This window comes from Squalius cephalus, assembly GCF_949319135.1.
Source record: "Squalius cephalus genome assembly, chromosome: 17".
NCBI classification, from domain to species: domain Eukaryota; kingdom Metazoa; phylum Chordata; class Actinopteri; order Cypriniformes; family Leuciscidae; genus Squalius; species Squalius cephalus.
In genome coordinates, this window is record NC_137138.1 from 13,823,735 (window position 1) to 13,839,896 (window position 16,162).

At 39.4% G+C, this 16,162-nt stretch overlaps 1 protein-coding gene across 5 annotated transcripts in view; it reads left to right on the plus strand.

The window, feature by feature from the left end:
• The window catches only part of rimbp2a (RIMS binding protein 2a), a 68,097-nt gene extending 52,110 nt beyond the window's left edge, over window positions 1-15,987 (plus strand). Inside the window, exons 16-27 of one of the 5 annotated variants that reach the window (XM_079846798.1) lie at window positions 79-230; window positions 788-1,678; window positions 3,083-3,211; window positions 3,340-3,486; window positions 3,577-3,685; window positions 4,511-4,636; window positions 7,436-7,605; window positions 7,688-7,856; window positions 8,751-8,848; window positions 10,414-10,485; window positions 10,561-10,710; window positions 12,341-15,987. In XM_079846798.1, coding sequence (XP_079702924.1) covers window positions 79-230; window positions 788-1,678; window positions 3,083-3,211; window positions 3,340-3,486; window positions 3,577-3,685; window positions 4,511-4,636; window positions 7,436-7,605; window positions 7,688-7,856; window positions 8,751-8,848; window positions 10,414-10,485; window positions 10,561-10,710; window positions 12,341-12,529 — 2,402 coding nt within the window. In that variant the 3' untranslated portion in view covers window positions 12,530-15,987. Of the gene's footprint in view, window positions 1-78; window positions 231-787; window positions 1,679-3,082; window positions 3,212-3,339; window positions 3,487-3,576; window positions 3,701-4,510; window positions 4,637-7,435; window positions 7,606-7,687; window positions 7,857-8,750; window positions 8,849-10,413; window positions 10,486-10,560; window positions 11,464-12,340 lie in introns of those variants that run through there. The other 4 variants (XM_079846797.1, XM_079846799.1, XM_079846800.1 and 1 more) reach the window with 4 other exon arrangements.
• Window positions 15,988-16,162: the final 175 nt, after the last annotated feature.

Consider the following 16,162-nt stretch of genomic DNA (forward strand, 5'->3'; position numbering starts at 1 on the left):
AATCCAGTGAACACAATCCTTTCTAAATATCATGCATTTATTACTGTAAATATCTGGTTGCTGTCTGTCCCTCCCCAGGACCCCCTCTGCCTCCTCAAGAAGTCCAGGTCCAGTGTGGACACGCCCCAGGGGTCCTTCAAGTGCGTTGGAAGCCCCCTCTAATGACACCTATGGGAACCTCCAATGGTGCAAGTGTCATTGGCTATGCAGTGTGCACTAAGGGTCAGAGGGTAAGTATGTGTGCATCAGCACTTCAGCAGTCATATCAGTGGTGACATTTACATTATGTGACAGAACAGTTCTTGGCTGCATGGAGGCTAAAAGTCATCAAGACCTATTTTTATCAAAAAGTCATAATGATGCCCCCTGTTGGTGGAGAAGGGTGGTTCCAAACATTTGAATTCGTTGTTTCTGGTGTTTTTGTGTAATGAATTTTAAAGGTCTTTCTTTTATGTTATTTGGGTGATTAATGAGAATGTTGATTCTAAACTTTTGTCCAGTCAAATTAGTGAAATTTTGTTGGAAAAAAGGTCCATTGTCTATTGTCAGTAGTGCACTAGTGTTGTACAAAGCACGGCTCACACAGAAGTTACTTTCAAAGCAATCAGCTTTCTGTTGCTCAACGCAGCAAATTTGCTGGATCAACTTAATCCCTCGAAATCTGCATGGGGAAATCTTTCCTAATTGTGTGGATTCCTACTGAAATTACTGGATTTCGCCCATGAAAAATGAACTGAACCATGGTAAATGTGACTGCACCTTAATGCTAAAACTAATGCCGTTTCAGATCGCTGAGGTGTTGTATCCAATGGCAGACTATGTGGCAGTAGAGCTGAACCGTCTACAGTGCTTGGAGGCCCGTGAAGTTATCGTCAGGACTTTATCAGCACAAGGGGAATCTCAAGACTCCCATGTCGCCGTCATTCCAAACCACCTGCTGGTGCCTCCTCCTAAAGCCCTCCCTCCTTCTCACCACATGCAGTCCTCTCTCCCACCCCAGCAGTCCCAAACGATGCCTCCCCATCCCCAAATACGGTCCCTTCCACCTCACCCTGGACCTCAACCACCCAGCCATCTCCAACCCCTCACCGTTCGACCCAACCAGCCCCCATCTCACCTCCATCCCCACCGTATGCCCCATCCCACACAGCCCTCTCCACCCCACCTCCAGCTTTTACAACCACACCCAATCCCTCAACCTCAGCACACCATGCAAATGCCCCAGCCTCAATCGTCCATGCCCATGCCCCAACCCCAGCAGCCCATGCCTATGCCTCAACCCCAGCAGCCCATGGCCATGCTCCAACCCCAGCCGCCCATACCCATGCTCCATCCCCAGCCAGCTATCCCGATGCCCCAGCCTCACATTCCTCAACTGGCCCTTCCCCAATCCCAAAGACCACTAAGTGCCAGAGAGCTGGAAACCAAAGAGCCAGGGCCAGGAATGATTAATCATGGAGGGGGCCCACCTCAGCCATGGGAGCCCGGATGCTCCCCATCAGGCATGCCCACAGGCCTGCCACACGGACACACCCTGGATGCCCCGCCCTGCCCGAACCGCCGTTCCCCGTCACCTCAAAGGATCCTCCCTCAGCCCAGGGGTACGCTTATTCCTGACACTGTGGCCAAGGCTATTGCCAGAGAGGCAGCCCAAAGAGTGGCTGCAGAGAGTGGACGGGTGAGTCAAGTCAGCAAAAAGCATGTAATGTACAGTGGTTGCAAACCAACCTTAACCCTAGAATGCATGACCCAAAAAAACCTACATGAATAATGGGGGTCAAAACGACCCATGTTGGAGTCATTTTTTAATTATTATTTTTATTATTATTATTATATATTTTATTTATTTTTTAATTTATACTTTTATTTAAATTTTATTTAGATTTTTATATTCTTAGTTAGTTAACCCAAATAATAAAATTCTGTCATCATTTACTCATGTCATTCCAAACCCAAAGATATTTTTTTAATGAAACCTGTGTGGTTTCTGTCCTTCCATTGAAACTCCAGGTTACCAAAACTTAGAAGATCCAAAAAGGCGTTGTAAAATGAACTCATATGAATCGAACGGTAAGCCAAATATTGTAAGGAGAAATTACAGCTTTATATATAATGAACAAATTTAATTTAGAATTTTATTTACATCTAAACAATGATCGACACACACATATATAGAGCACATCACATTTGGTAAACACAAAAACTCAAACGTGTATGCATGATGCACAAGAACCAATGACTAGGTGTGACACACACACACAAACATCTGTGTTTACCAAATGTGTTGCACTTTATGTATGTGTGTTTGAATAGAAGCCTAGTTACATGTGTTCATCGTAAAAAGTGACCAAAGTCTATATATTGATCAAATATTTACCAAAGTCTTATGGGTTTGGAACCACAAGAGAGTGATTAAATGATCATTTTTGGGTGAACTATCGCTTTAAGTGTAATTAATTTATTATATATTTACAGTGTATACTTAACAGTATTATGAATATGATTATATGCATGTTTAAATGTTTCTGTTATGTTCTTTTCCATGTACATACACAATAAAACAGTAATTAAATATACCTAATAACTATAACTAACTTGTTTATGTGAGAAATTTGAATTTACTGGCAACTTTTAATTTATAGATTATTTTGTTTATAGATTATTTAGCAAATCTATAATAATTTATTTATAGATTATTTTGTGGATAGACAAATGTGATACATTTTTTTATTATTATTATTATTGACAAAAAACCCATGGTAAGTTAGAATAGGATGTCATTTTGACCCCCTTTATGAAGACTTGGGGTAGTTTTTCTGATCCTATGAACACATATAGTTTTGCTGAGGCTCAATATTTATGAGGAATACATCAAATATCAATTAATCAAAATAATCAAATAACAACACCCTATCGGGTCAATTTGACCTGTGTATGCATTCTAGGGTTAATATGTGCAAATGAGAACTCTTTAAAAGGGTTCATGAACATACAGAAGATTAGATATTTTGTCAGTACTTAACCTCAGCGTTACTGTCAGATCTCTTTATTAAGACTTCTGAAAGTACTTTAATATATTTAGATGGAGAGGAGAAGCCAGGGCTTTTACTCTCAAAATTCAGATGAGGAAGAGGATGAGGAAAGCTATCAGGCCTGCAGAAGAGGAGCATCTGTGGATGACTTCCTCAGGGGCTCAGAGCTGGGCAGGCAGGTATGGCAGTTGAAGTGATTGCCTTACCATACAACCACAGGCATAAGAGGCGAATGTCAGCATTGAATGCTTTGGTTTGTTGTATTAGCTTTGGATTGTCATTTTCTCTCACAATCTGCATTTCACAGTCTCATTACAGTCACAGCGAGGAGTATCATACGGACAGCAGTCGAGGCTCGGACCTCTCAGACATCATGGAAGAGGACGAGGAGGAGTTGTATTCTGAAATGCAGCACGAAGAAGGCAGGCGACGAAACTCCCACAATGCACTTAAGGTATCGCAGAAAGCAAAAGACATCTCACAATATCCCAATGACATCCTGGTTTGCATGGCTGTAACTACTTTGCTTTCTTCCCGATTCAAGACCGGTGGCAGCACTCAATCTTCGAGTCAGCTGGATCGGGACTCATACCGGAAGCCATCTCACCGAGGTCCTCAACCTCAGCGCCGACCCCTCACGGTCCCATCCATTGGTCAGTGCTCTCCTAGTAAGAGACAGGTCCAGCTCCTAGTCCAAGACTTGCTTTCAGGGCCTGTCTGTCCTCCTGCTCCACATTGTCTCTTTTTGAACTGTTAAACGTCCATAAGCTTGTCAATGTGTACCAGACCACCACTGTGTGTTCCAACCATAACCATATCCTGTTGCTTTCAGCCATTATAACCCTTTCTGAATCTTTACGTCTCTCTTAAGGGCTGCGTCCGAAATCTAAAAAATGCTGGCTCTGCCGGCAGCAATATAGAGGTAGGAAGGCAACAAGGCATGTCCGAATCCAGTGATCGTGTCTCATCCAGTCTTTTGGGATACCTTCATCTGATACATTTTTGAAGGCAGCATAGATAATATCCCACAATCCTGTGCGTTCAGTTCTGTGACAGTTGAGCTTCTAAATAAAAAAGTTGCGGTTGGTGGTCAGTTTGTGTATAAATGTATGTTTTTGACCAACCTTTTCCACTTTTGATGTCATTTCTAGTGAGAAGTTAATATTGTTGTAATTAAATATTTGTTTAGTTACCACCAGAGCTCTCTCTATTTTGTTGTAGATCGTTAAACTGTTATGCTGCTTCAAAAAAGTGCGTCCGAAATCACAAGTTTCGGGAGGTACCTTCATACGCAAATGCTGCCTGCAAAGTCATTGCCTGATAGGGCAGCAAGGCAACAAGTCAGCTGCCTAAGCTTTCGGACGCAGCCAAGGTTTCCCATAGAGATGCCAGTGTAGTTAGGTGTCTCCAGCCTGGGGAGGTTGACGCGGAAAAGCCTTCGCATGGTATAACGACTCTTTGATTGGTGTTTCCCTCAGAGATAACCACTGAGAGTAACAGTGAAGGGAACCTCTCTCCCGTCAAGGAGGATGTTTACTATGGCAGTGTAGCGCGGCACAGGACATGTTCCTCCCGGAGGCACGGGGGACGCAGGCCGCCTTATGGTACGTGTTGAAGCTGCAGCATTTAGAGTGGGGTCCGAGGAGAAAGAAAATGGCCAAACGCATGAAACTGCACTGGACTGCACCAAGATGGAAGCTTGTGTTGGAAGTGGTGCTGTAAGATAGCCATTAGCAACATGTTTGCACAGAGAATGCTCCTCCCCCTTTGCACTGCCCCACCAATGGATGCCTGCCAAACCTCCCTCTTTTCAACCTGACCACTCTCATTCTTTTACTTTGGCCATGCATGACTGAATGGTGAAAGTTAAAGGGTGGCATCTCACGCCGAACGAATGCCATCAAATATGTACATAATGGTTGACCAGGAAGAGAACGCAAACGGTTCCTTGGCATCGACTGCAAAGGCAACTGTGTGGAATGCACATTGGGCATGTTGGAATCACAATCTAGCACAGCTCCGTAGATGCGTCAGGGAGAAAAGGAAACAGGTGTAGTTTTATCCGGGACTAATTTGCCCCATCTGATGGGTCTTTCTCAGATCCAGATCTCTGCATGGTTACAGTAGCTCAGACTGCGTGCTCCCTCTCTCTCTCTCTCTCTGTCTGTGTGTGCGCCTGTCAGGAGCTTCATGTTTGGCTTGCTGTTCATCTGTAATTGGCTGCCATATGGGTGTTTCACTCCCAATCGCCACATACCCACACACACAGGCAAACACACACAGTGACACACATCATGGCCATCATATTACTGTAAGAAATGTCTGTTTCTTTCAACCCACCCAAGATGTGTTTGGCAAATAAATGGATTGTGCAAGTATGGAGCGTAATTTCACTCCATTGGACTGAATTGCATGCTTATTCACACTTTCCATTATTATACACGGAGATAATAATATTTATACTGTTTGTTACTTGCTTCAAAATATCCTCTGGATCCTTTAAAAAGTCTTGTAAGCTTATACCATCAAGTCATGCCTACTGTGTATGGTGCTGCATTACAGGACCAGGTGTAATATTGATAATATGATAATATATATATGAATATATCAGGTTGATTGTGACACATTTTGCTATTGAGATTAATGAATTCAGTCAGAATGTTTTTTTAAATTAATACTTTTATTTAGAAAGGATGCATTAAACTGTTTAATAGTGACAGTAAAGCAGGTGTAAAGAGTACCTGAAAACCACACTGGAGTAAAAGTACATATACCTTACGGTGAAAATGACTCCATTACAAGTTTCAAGTCACCAATTCCAATATGACTCGAGTAAATGTCTTAGAGGATCTGATTTTAACAGTACTTAAAGGGATAGTTCACCCAAAAATTCTGTCATCATTTACTCACCCTCAAGTTGTTCCAAACCTAAATGAGTTTCTTTCTTCCGCTGAACACAAAATATGTTTTGTATATTGTTTTGTAAATTTAGTATATTCTTGATTTGAGGGTGAACAATTGATTTTGAACAATTTGAGGGTGAGTAAATGATGACAGACATATTTTTAAATTATATATATATATATATATATAAAAGAAGATATTTGTGGGTGAATTATCCCTTTAGGTATTTTACTTGTATGAGTAAACTCATATACAGTACCTCGTGTAGCTGAATGTAGGCTCAAAGATGCACTAGTCCTCAACTCCTAAGAGATATGTCAGTGAAAACAAGAAACAGATGATTTGTGAGGAGAGCAATCACGTTTCTTTTTCTAAAATCAAAATAAAACTGAACACCTACTGTAAATATTGCAATAAATCAAGGTCGACAACAGCCACTTAAACGTCCACTTAACCTCTTAAACATCTACAAACACTAAAGTCTCAGTTAAGCTCAAGTGCTCATGAAGGAGCATACTGTAAGTAAACCAATATCCTTTAAAATGTTCTTTTCAATATAACGAATAAATAAAATAATGTTAGGTAAAAATAAATATTCAAAGCCTACTTGTACTGGACGTGCTGGTTTCCTCACCCCATAAATGAAACACCTGCAATTCACGACTACCATGCGTTTGCATTCATTGTAAAGTAACCTTGTTGACAAGTTTGGGTGAACAAGGGCAAATCACACAAGATATAGTATCTTCAATGCCCTGTAGATGGTGATATCGCTTCTTTTGTAGCAGTAATAAACTGCTGCTGACAATGTTAGGTGCCATGCAAAATGTAACAAGTAATTGCATTGCTCATTACAAATGTATTGGAGTAAAAGTACAAATTCTTATTCAAAAATGTAGTCAAGTAGGGAGTAAAAGTTGTTTTATATAAACTACAAAGTAGCCAAAGATATACTTAAGTACAGTAACTAATTACATTTACTCAAATACTTTACACCACAGCAGTAAAGACATTTTTCTTACAAAAGATTTATATTATAAATTATATTATAAGTAAATGCTGTTCTTTTGAATGTACTATTCATCATCAAAGAATGCTGATATCTTTTATCAGTTTCAACAAAAAAATATTAAGCAGCTCAACCTCTTTTTATAATTTATTTACAATAATTATTCATTGTGATTATATATCACAATTTTAATGACTTTTTTAGATTTTTTTTTCCCCTTCAGTTTGGTCAAATGGACCTTCAAAGTGACAAATGTTTTTTTTATGAGCATGCCTTCAAATATTAATAAAAATAATACATTTTATCTCAATTAATATAAGTAGCATAACAGTAAATGTACAATAATTAGAAAAATCGTTAAATAAAAAAAAATGTTTTATATCACACTGCAGAACACGGCTTTCCAATTATCCATGTATAAGGATAATATGGTGCCACTTAAATCTGTCTACTAGACAACTTGTTTTTTTACCTATCTTTCTCATTGTAGATGGATACAGGGACCGATGCCGGCGTTCTCCTCCGTACTATGATGAATCTGAGCAGGAGGAGCCGTTTCGAATCTTTGTGGCCCTCTTCGACTATGACCCTCTCTCCATGTCCCCTAACCCTGACGCAGCGGATGAGGAACTCCCTTTTAAAGAGGGTCAGATAATAAAGGTACTGCTCAGATGGATGATTAATGATCAGTTGTTAAATGGCCCTTCCATTGTTTCAGCATCCCTCTGTCTGTGTGTCTAAGGTGTATGGCGATAAGGATAATGATGGCTTTTATCGTGGGGAGATCCGAGGTAGGTCTGGACTTATTCCCTGTAACATGGTGTCGGAAATCCGTGCTGAGGATGATGAGACTATGGAGCAGCTCATGAAACAAGGATTTCTCCCTCTCAATACCCCTGTGGACAGAATTGGTTGGTGTTTTTCCTGTCACAGTTATCTAAACTTATTATAATGACAAAAATATTAAAGATTTGCAAACTTATTGTTACAAGGTTTTGGGTCGGTACGATTTTGTAATGTTTTTAAAATAAGTCTCTTTTTCTCACCAATGCTGCATTTATTTGATACAGTTAAAACATAATATTGTGAAATATTATTACAAATTAAAATAGTTGTGCTGCTTAATATTTTTTGTGAACACTGTGATACATTTTTTCCTTTATTCTTTGATGAATATAAAGTTCAAAATAACAGCATTTATTTGAAACAGAATTTGTCACTTTTGTTAAACTGAATACATTCTTGCTAAATAAAGGCTTGTTCACACCAAGGATGATAACTATAATGATAACTGTATTAGCGTACCCACCAGCACACGAAAACGCTCTGTTTATCATGAGCAAGTTGTGTCATTTGCCACTTTACATGCTTGAGCTCTTTAAAGAAGGATAGATTCTGATTTGGCAATGTCAATTCAATCATTCCTCAGCTGGAAAAAATCATTCTGAAAGTGATTTCAAATGATATTCTTACTTGTGTCGTTATCATTATAGTTGTGGTGTGGACTTCCCTATTCTCATACAATTAAAACAATTATTAAAACTTTATAGTCATCATCATTATAATTATTGTACTTGATGTGAACGGCCCTTAAAAGTATACATGTATTTAAAAACATCTTACTGACCACAAACTTTTTTTGTTTGTTTTTTTTGTACTTTGTTAGATTATATTGAATACATGGCTACATTTATGGTCATCAGTGCAGAGCATTCTACCAGTAACTGGATCATGCTAACCAGTCAAATGTTATTTTATACATAGCCTGCCTATCCCACAAAGAAACTGATTCTCTCTCCCGTCAGAACAAAACAGGAGAGGTCGCCACCCAGTGGCCACAAGAAGAATGGTTGCCCTGTACGACTACGACCCCAGAGAGAGCTCCCCAAATGTGGATGTTGAGGTGTTAAACACACACTCCAATATATATATATAAAGTATCTCACAAAAGTGAGTACACCCCTCACATTTCAGCAAACATTTTAGTGTATCTTCTCAAGGGACAATACTATAGAAATGAAACTTGGATATATTTTAGAGTAGTCAATGTGCTGCTTGTATAGCAGTATATATTTACTGTCCTCTGAAAATAACTCAACACACAGCCATTATTGACAAAATAGCTGGAAACAAAAGTGAGTACACCCTAAGTGACCATGTCAAAACTGTGTCCAAAGTGTCCACCATTGTTATCGAGCACTGCCTTAATCCTCCTGGGCATGAAATTCACCAGAGCTGCACATGTTGTTGCTGGGATCCTCTTCCACTCCTTCATAATGACATCATGGAGCTGCTGGATGTTAGACACATGGTGCTTCTCCACCTTCCACTTGAGGACGCCCCACAGGTGCTCAATAGGGATCAGGTCTGGAGACATACTTGGCCACTCCACATTCACCTTCAGCTTCCTCAGCAAGGCAGTTGTCATCTTGGCGGTGTGTTTGGGGTCGTTATCATGTCGTTCGGCCCTGTTTCTGAAGGGAGGGCATCGTGTTCTGCTTCAGAATGTCACAGTACATGTTGGAATCCACGTTTCCCTCAATGAAGCTCAGCTCCCCAGTACCAGCAGCGCTCATGTAGCCCCAGACCATGATGCTACCACCGCCATGCTCGACTGTAGGCAATACACAATTTTCTTGGTACTCCTTACCAGGGCGTCGCCACACATGCTGGACACCATCTGAGCCAAACAAGTTTATCTTAATCTCATCAGACCACAGGACATGGTTCCAGTAATTCATGCTCTTGGACAGGTTGCTTTCAGCAAACTGTTTGCTGGCTTTCTTGTGAGCCAGCTTCAGAAGAGGCTTCCTTCTGGGATGACGGCCGTGCAAACTGTTCCAAGTGGAACCCGTCTTGGAAAACCTCTGTATAACCCTGGCCTGTACTGTAACTAAGTTTCAGGGTGTTACCGATCTTCTTATAGCCTAGGTCAACTTTGTGGAGAGCAACAATTCTAATTCTCAAATCCTTAGAGAGTTCTTTGCCATGAGGTGTCATGTTGAACATCCAGTGGTCAGTATGAGAGAATTGTAATTAAAGCACAAATTGTAACTGCTCTAATAAAAGATACACACATTTATATGGTCCTGTCAAGCAGACAAAAACATGGACATGATGAATAGGACATAGGTGGCTTTGCATGGTTAAACGACGTACAGCTATTATCACTTAGGGTGTGCTCACTTTTGTTGCCAGCTATTTTGACAATAATGGCTGTATGTTGAGTTATTTTCAGAGGACAGTAAATATACTGCTATACAAGCAGCACATTGACTACTCTAAAATATATCCAAGTTTCATTTCTATAGTATTGTCCCTTGAGAAGATATACTAAAATGTTTGCTGAAATGTGAGAGGTGTACTCACTTTTGTGAGATACTGTACATATATATATATATAGTCAGGTTTTCAATCTGCTGAATGTGCATTTGTGAATAGTTGCTGATCATGTGCTTTCTGTGGCAGGCTGAACTGACGTTCTGTGCTGGTGACATCATTGCTGTTTTTGGGGATATAGATGAAGATGGCTTCTATTATGTAAGTATCGTTGTGCTGACCACTCACTCTGTTTTATTCTGAGCCTACGGCATTGTACGTTTTTCTGACTCTCAGGGTGAGCTGAATGGACATCGGGGCTTGGTTCCATCCAACTTTCTTGAAGAAGTGCCTGATGACGTGGAGGTCTATCTGACGGACACTCCCTCCCAGCACGGTCAGGACGAGCCCAATCCGGTACCGGCTCCGCGCCCAGAGGCCAAACGGGTACACCATCGCCGTTCTCAGCGCTAGGCCCTGTGTCCATTCATCCTCCGTTTGAGTTTCGGTCCACTCGCCGTCTCTGTGTTTTCTTGTGCTTGTTTGTTTTTTCGTTATGTGACCGTGGTGGTGGTTTCCAGTCCAACCTTTCTTGCTCTAGGAAAGGGAGAAGCAAAGCCCACTGCAAACAGAGCCTTTTTTTTGAGAACATAGAGAGACAGGTACGAACGTGACTCTTTTAAGAGAGCGAATGTTCGTAGAGCCGCCAGAGGACTTGTGGAAAAGGCCAAATTCTGTTCCTGCACCGGACTTTGAATAAAGCATAAAGCATCTTTGCACTGAAACACAAAACCCTACTTAAGTGAAGCTGTTTGCATTAGTCAAAGTGCTTTGTGAAGTCCATAGGGTCCGTGGCTCATGATTTGTGACCCTGTTAAAAGACTGATTTGGAAACTCACGTAGTTGACGCATGCCTGTTTTTTGTTGTTGTTTTTTTTCGGTTTTTTTTTTCAGAACAGACCTGTAGCTTTTATATAAAAGTAAACTACATTACCCCAAATGTTGTATTTCTTTGAAGAGGCTTTGTTTCTTTTTGTATATTGCACATTGTCAAAAAAAAACCTATATTTTTCAGATCATATGAACTAGCAGAACATATAAATATTACTCATTCTCATCTCTTCCAGAGAGACTAAAATGATAACAGTCATGATGTAATTACAATAAATCAAAATAAATGAAAAACTGAGACAAATATGTATTTTTTGCTAGTGGACATTTATATTCATTTATGTGTACGTGGTGGTGTTGTTTTTTTTCTCCTCATAATTGATGTTTTGGATTTTTTTTTATGATGTCGCTGCTTTCTAATTTCCGTTTTTCCCCACCGGCTTTGCCAAAAAAGAAAAAAGCTGAGGAATATTGTTCATTTCCCACCCTAGCAGACTTTGGTCTTGCTAGGTAAGTTAAGCAACTGGCGATACCAGTGATCAGTCTCATGCAAGGGATTTTATGCAGATTTTTTATGGACTTTCTACGGCTAAATTATCTATTTGGAGTTTTCTATCATATTGCTTTTATATGTAGCATATGAGCAAGTTGATTTATTTATACGTTTTCATCTAAAGATGAGGTTTGTTTCAGGTTTATCTGCTTAATAATTTTCATTTATTCAGATTATTTATTTTCCTTTTTCTATCTTCAAAAACACAGACTTTTCTGCTTAATATGCCAGTGCACTAGACTTGTATGGTATCTGCAGTTGGTTTCCGTGCTGTGTGTCTATTTTGATGCTTTAATAGAATATAAGATCCCTTGACTTTTAGAGGTTTCTAATAACAATTCAAACAGAAATTAAATTAAGGACTATTTCTTATCTTTCTTATAGCAGCCAAGAAAAAAAATTAATAACACAGTTGAGTTAATTCAGGAACCAGCCATATTATCTGCCTTTTCTCTAGAGTTCCAATCTGTGAGTAGTAATATGATTTTTGCTCTTACTTTCTTGGCACATTTCAAATCATTTGTTTTAAAACTCTGCTGCTCTGCTACTGAGAAGAAGGCAGATGATAAGGCAAACGATAGACTTGCTGTGTAATATCCCACAATTTTCCCTTCCCCATGGATGTTTCATTAGGTGCCTGTGGAAAGTACAGTGCCAGCTCCGGCCCCTGGAAGACCTGCCTCTCCCACTGTGCGTCCTTTGCTTCCTGTTGGCCCAGTCAGGCAGCTGAGCCCAGCCAGGGGTCCACGAGACCTGGCGTCTAAAAAGAAAAAAGGTCTGCTCTCTAAGGGGAAGAAACTGCTCCAAAAGTTCTCAAAGTAAAAGTATGAGTTTGATTTCAATTTCATAGGACTACAACAGCATACAGATTTCTATCTCAAAAGGGAAACAGCCAATCCCCAATGTGTCAATAAAAACTAGGATTTAAAAAAACAAAAAAAACAAAACAAAGAGAAAACTTTCCCATTAACATGCCACGTACACATTATGAAATAGATCTAATATCCAGATGAAAAGGAATGACATATATAAAGATGTCACTCACATGTCAGTGAGTTTGCTAATTGGCTGTCAGAATAAAAGCATCTTTCCATACTGTGATGTAGAGGACAAAAAGATGTTATATTTAAAGAATTAGCCTACTTCAGTTGCTATTTCCATTTTTAAAATCAAAGTGCTGGATTTTGAGCAAAATATTTAATCTCAGATTTTAATGTTTGGTATTGCATTTAGTGATGAATATAGAAACGGTTCAAAAAGCACTTCAAATATGGCCTGACGTTGTGCGTCAAATAGCAGTATATGCTAACCTCCAAACCATATCAAGTGCATTAGTCCGAAATACAAAAAGGACTACAATAAAATAATATATTTCCATTTAAAACCATTTTAGAAAGATGGGCAATGTGCAAAAACGCATTACTGACCAGGACAGTCTATGAGCAAATCCTTTTAAACATTGCTGTGGCCTTCATCTAAACTCAGTAAGTACAGTATATTACCTACATCTGATGTCTCCATACATCAGTCTTTGCCAAGTATTCTCTCTTTTGCTTGCTCCCTATCCCGTGGTTATCACGAGAATGACTCTGAAGTTATAAAAATACAATGGAAAGTTTCTGTGTTTGCCTTTCAAATCGCACAATCTGTGTGTGTTTTGGTGAATGGAGTGTGTCCCCTCTGCATCCATGTTCGTGCAACCCCTTAAACTTAAAAGGGACAAATGTTGTTATAAACTTTTGTGATAATGTGACGTGCTGCTAATTACAAGTTGTTTTCTGTTCCTTTCTAAAGTCAATAAGGGTGGTTCCGTCTTCTCAAGAAGAAACATTTAAGCAAATATTGTGTCTTGGTGTCTCCTTAAAGGGATAGTTCGCCCAAAAAATGAAAAAATTGTCATCATTTACTCACCCTCAAGTTGTTCCAAACCTGCATGTGAACCTTTCTTCTGTTGAACACGAAATAAGATATTTTGAAGAATGTTGGTAACTCATACAGGTTTGGAACAAGTAAGTGATGACAAAAAAAGTAGCGTTAGTTCTGGCAGGTCACGTTAGTCAAGCTCGCGTCAGCTGATCCACGAATACGACGTCTATTACTGTATACATATATAAGCTCCTTCAGTATTATCAGCAGCTATCGCCTTTCTCAGGAGCAAATTACCCTCCTCCATCCCCAGCTCCTCCTCTCGTCAGTCAGGATTCTGATTCCCCTTGAATCAGACTAAATTCTCGAATTATGTTGTATATGAAAATATTGACATTAATGATATCTGCAATTCATGTTGGTTCTGTTCTGTTTACCCTAAGGGGGGTTATTGCTGCTCTCCCTGCTCTTATCCATGCTAGGCTGCATGGATGCGCAGGGAGTTCTTGCACAGAACAGAACCATACCGCCAATCCAAACTGTATGCTAACTGTCAATCGTATCTGACGATAGTGATCTTGACAAAATTTTCATTTCTGGTGAACTATCCTTTAAATTCCACTTTCTGAAGGCTAGTTTACACAGAACACGTTTTTTTTACAATGGAAATTTTTTTCCAGTGTTACATATTAAATTATGCTAATGAGCGTCGCGTTTTTAAAACGTTGCATCAGGTTAAAAGACGAAAACCCGGGAATTAAAAAAACATTTTTTTTTTTAAAATTTAGTTTTAAACGCAAGAACGTGTTCTGTGTGAACGGCCCTTAAAGGGTTTTCACCCCAGAATTAAAATTTTGTCATAACTCACTCACTCATTAAATTTTTTCTGTGGAACATGAAAATCTTTTTTTGTCATACAATTGAGGTCAATGATAACCAAAACTGTTTTCTTCACAACATTTTTCAAAATATTGTCTTTTATGTTCTGCAGAAGAAAGAAAGTCGCAAAGGTTTGGAACAACATGTGGGTGAGTAAATGATGACAGAAATTTCATTTTTGGGTGAACTATCCCTTTAACACTGGTTTACACAAATAGGTTGGGCTGATATAATGAGATCATCTATAGGCCTAAATGGCATATCCTTGCTGCTTGTTATCATTGGCTGTTTTTCCTGGGGTCTTTGCTTGCTGTGGTAGATACATCTTTTTGTTATAGTCTCTTTGCTGAGGACCATATAATACACATTCTCAGCTACCAAAATACAGGTTAAATACCCTCAGGCAAAACTACCTATGATGGCTCAGCTGTCTCAAGCTATAATAGTAGTTTACATTAAGGGCAAATTATTTTGCATTAACACAAAACATCTTGTCCCACAACTGGAAATGCGAAGTTGTGCCAACATTTGGTGGAATCTCAATAATGTGGCCGCTTAGGTTTAGATTGCACTCTTGAATGGTTTGATCCAGGGTACTTACTGTGTGTTGAAAAAAAAAAAAGAAAAAAAGTTTTTGAAATCTTTAAAGATTATCTTAAAGCTGCAGTCCGTAGTATTCCCTCTTTGTCGCCATGTCTGTTTGAAATCTGCAATTGCAGGTATTCACAGAATTATCAACTTTACATGGGTTGTGCCTCGGCACGGCACAGCGCGGATGAATCCAATGTTTTGAGGAGAATGTTCGGCTGACAGTCGCCGCGCCGGTGTGGATCCTGTCATTCGGAATCACAGATTCTACTTTTTGGAAGTATGACCAACATAAGAATTTTCACCATAAAATGTCATCTGAACAAGTAAGTAGGCTAACATCCACTTTTGTTCTGACCAACTAAGGGGAAAAAAAGCATTGCAGTAAATTGCGCTGATTAAATCTAACGATCGCTTATGTCTTACCTGTCCAGCAGAAAAAAAGCCGTCTCTGCGTCAGTTCTGAACCCCTTCAAAACACGGAGTTCATGCCACCTTTCAAAAGCCCTTCCGATATTTATCCTTGTGTTCGCATGGGCCCGGTTGCAGTCTCTTTTTTTCTGTAGCCACTCCGACGTCTTTTGCGTTTTACAACGGGTGAATCTCCAGTTGTCACTGGTGATTGTCGTTTGAACCTTTCTGGATCCGCCATCAAATTGAAAAGTTTAATTATATCAAGTGCTGTGAGAAAAGGCTATAAATCTCCACCTCCAACATCCTCACACGCAATATAGCCTACTAGCCGAGACACCTTCTTTATGTGTACAGATTTGACGTAATGACGGCGGAAATCCACCAGTACCACTGGAATTAAAAACATTATTACAAGCTTACCGTTTTGAATCGAGCTAAGGCAAGCAGATAGTTTTGAGCACTGGCTGTTTATGTACTTGCTCAAAAATGTATTTTGGATCATTTTTAACCCAAAAAAGTTACGGACTGCAGCTTTAAATGTATTTAAGCATTTTAATATAGCCTATATATATATATATAATGACATTCATTTGGGGTGAATTAAGTTTATTTATTGTATAGAAGAAAAACATGGAAGGTTCTAATTAATTAAATGATAATAATAATAATAATAATAATAAAAAGTTGGATAGCCAAAAAGGAATGTAT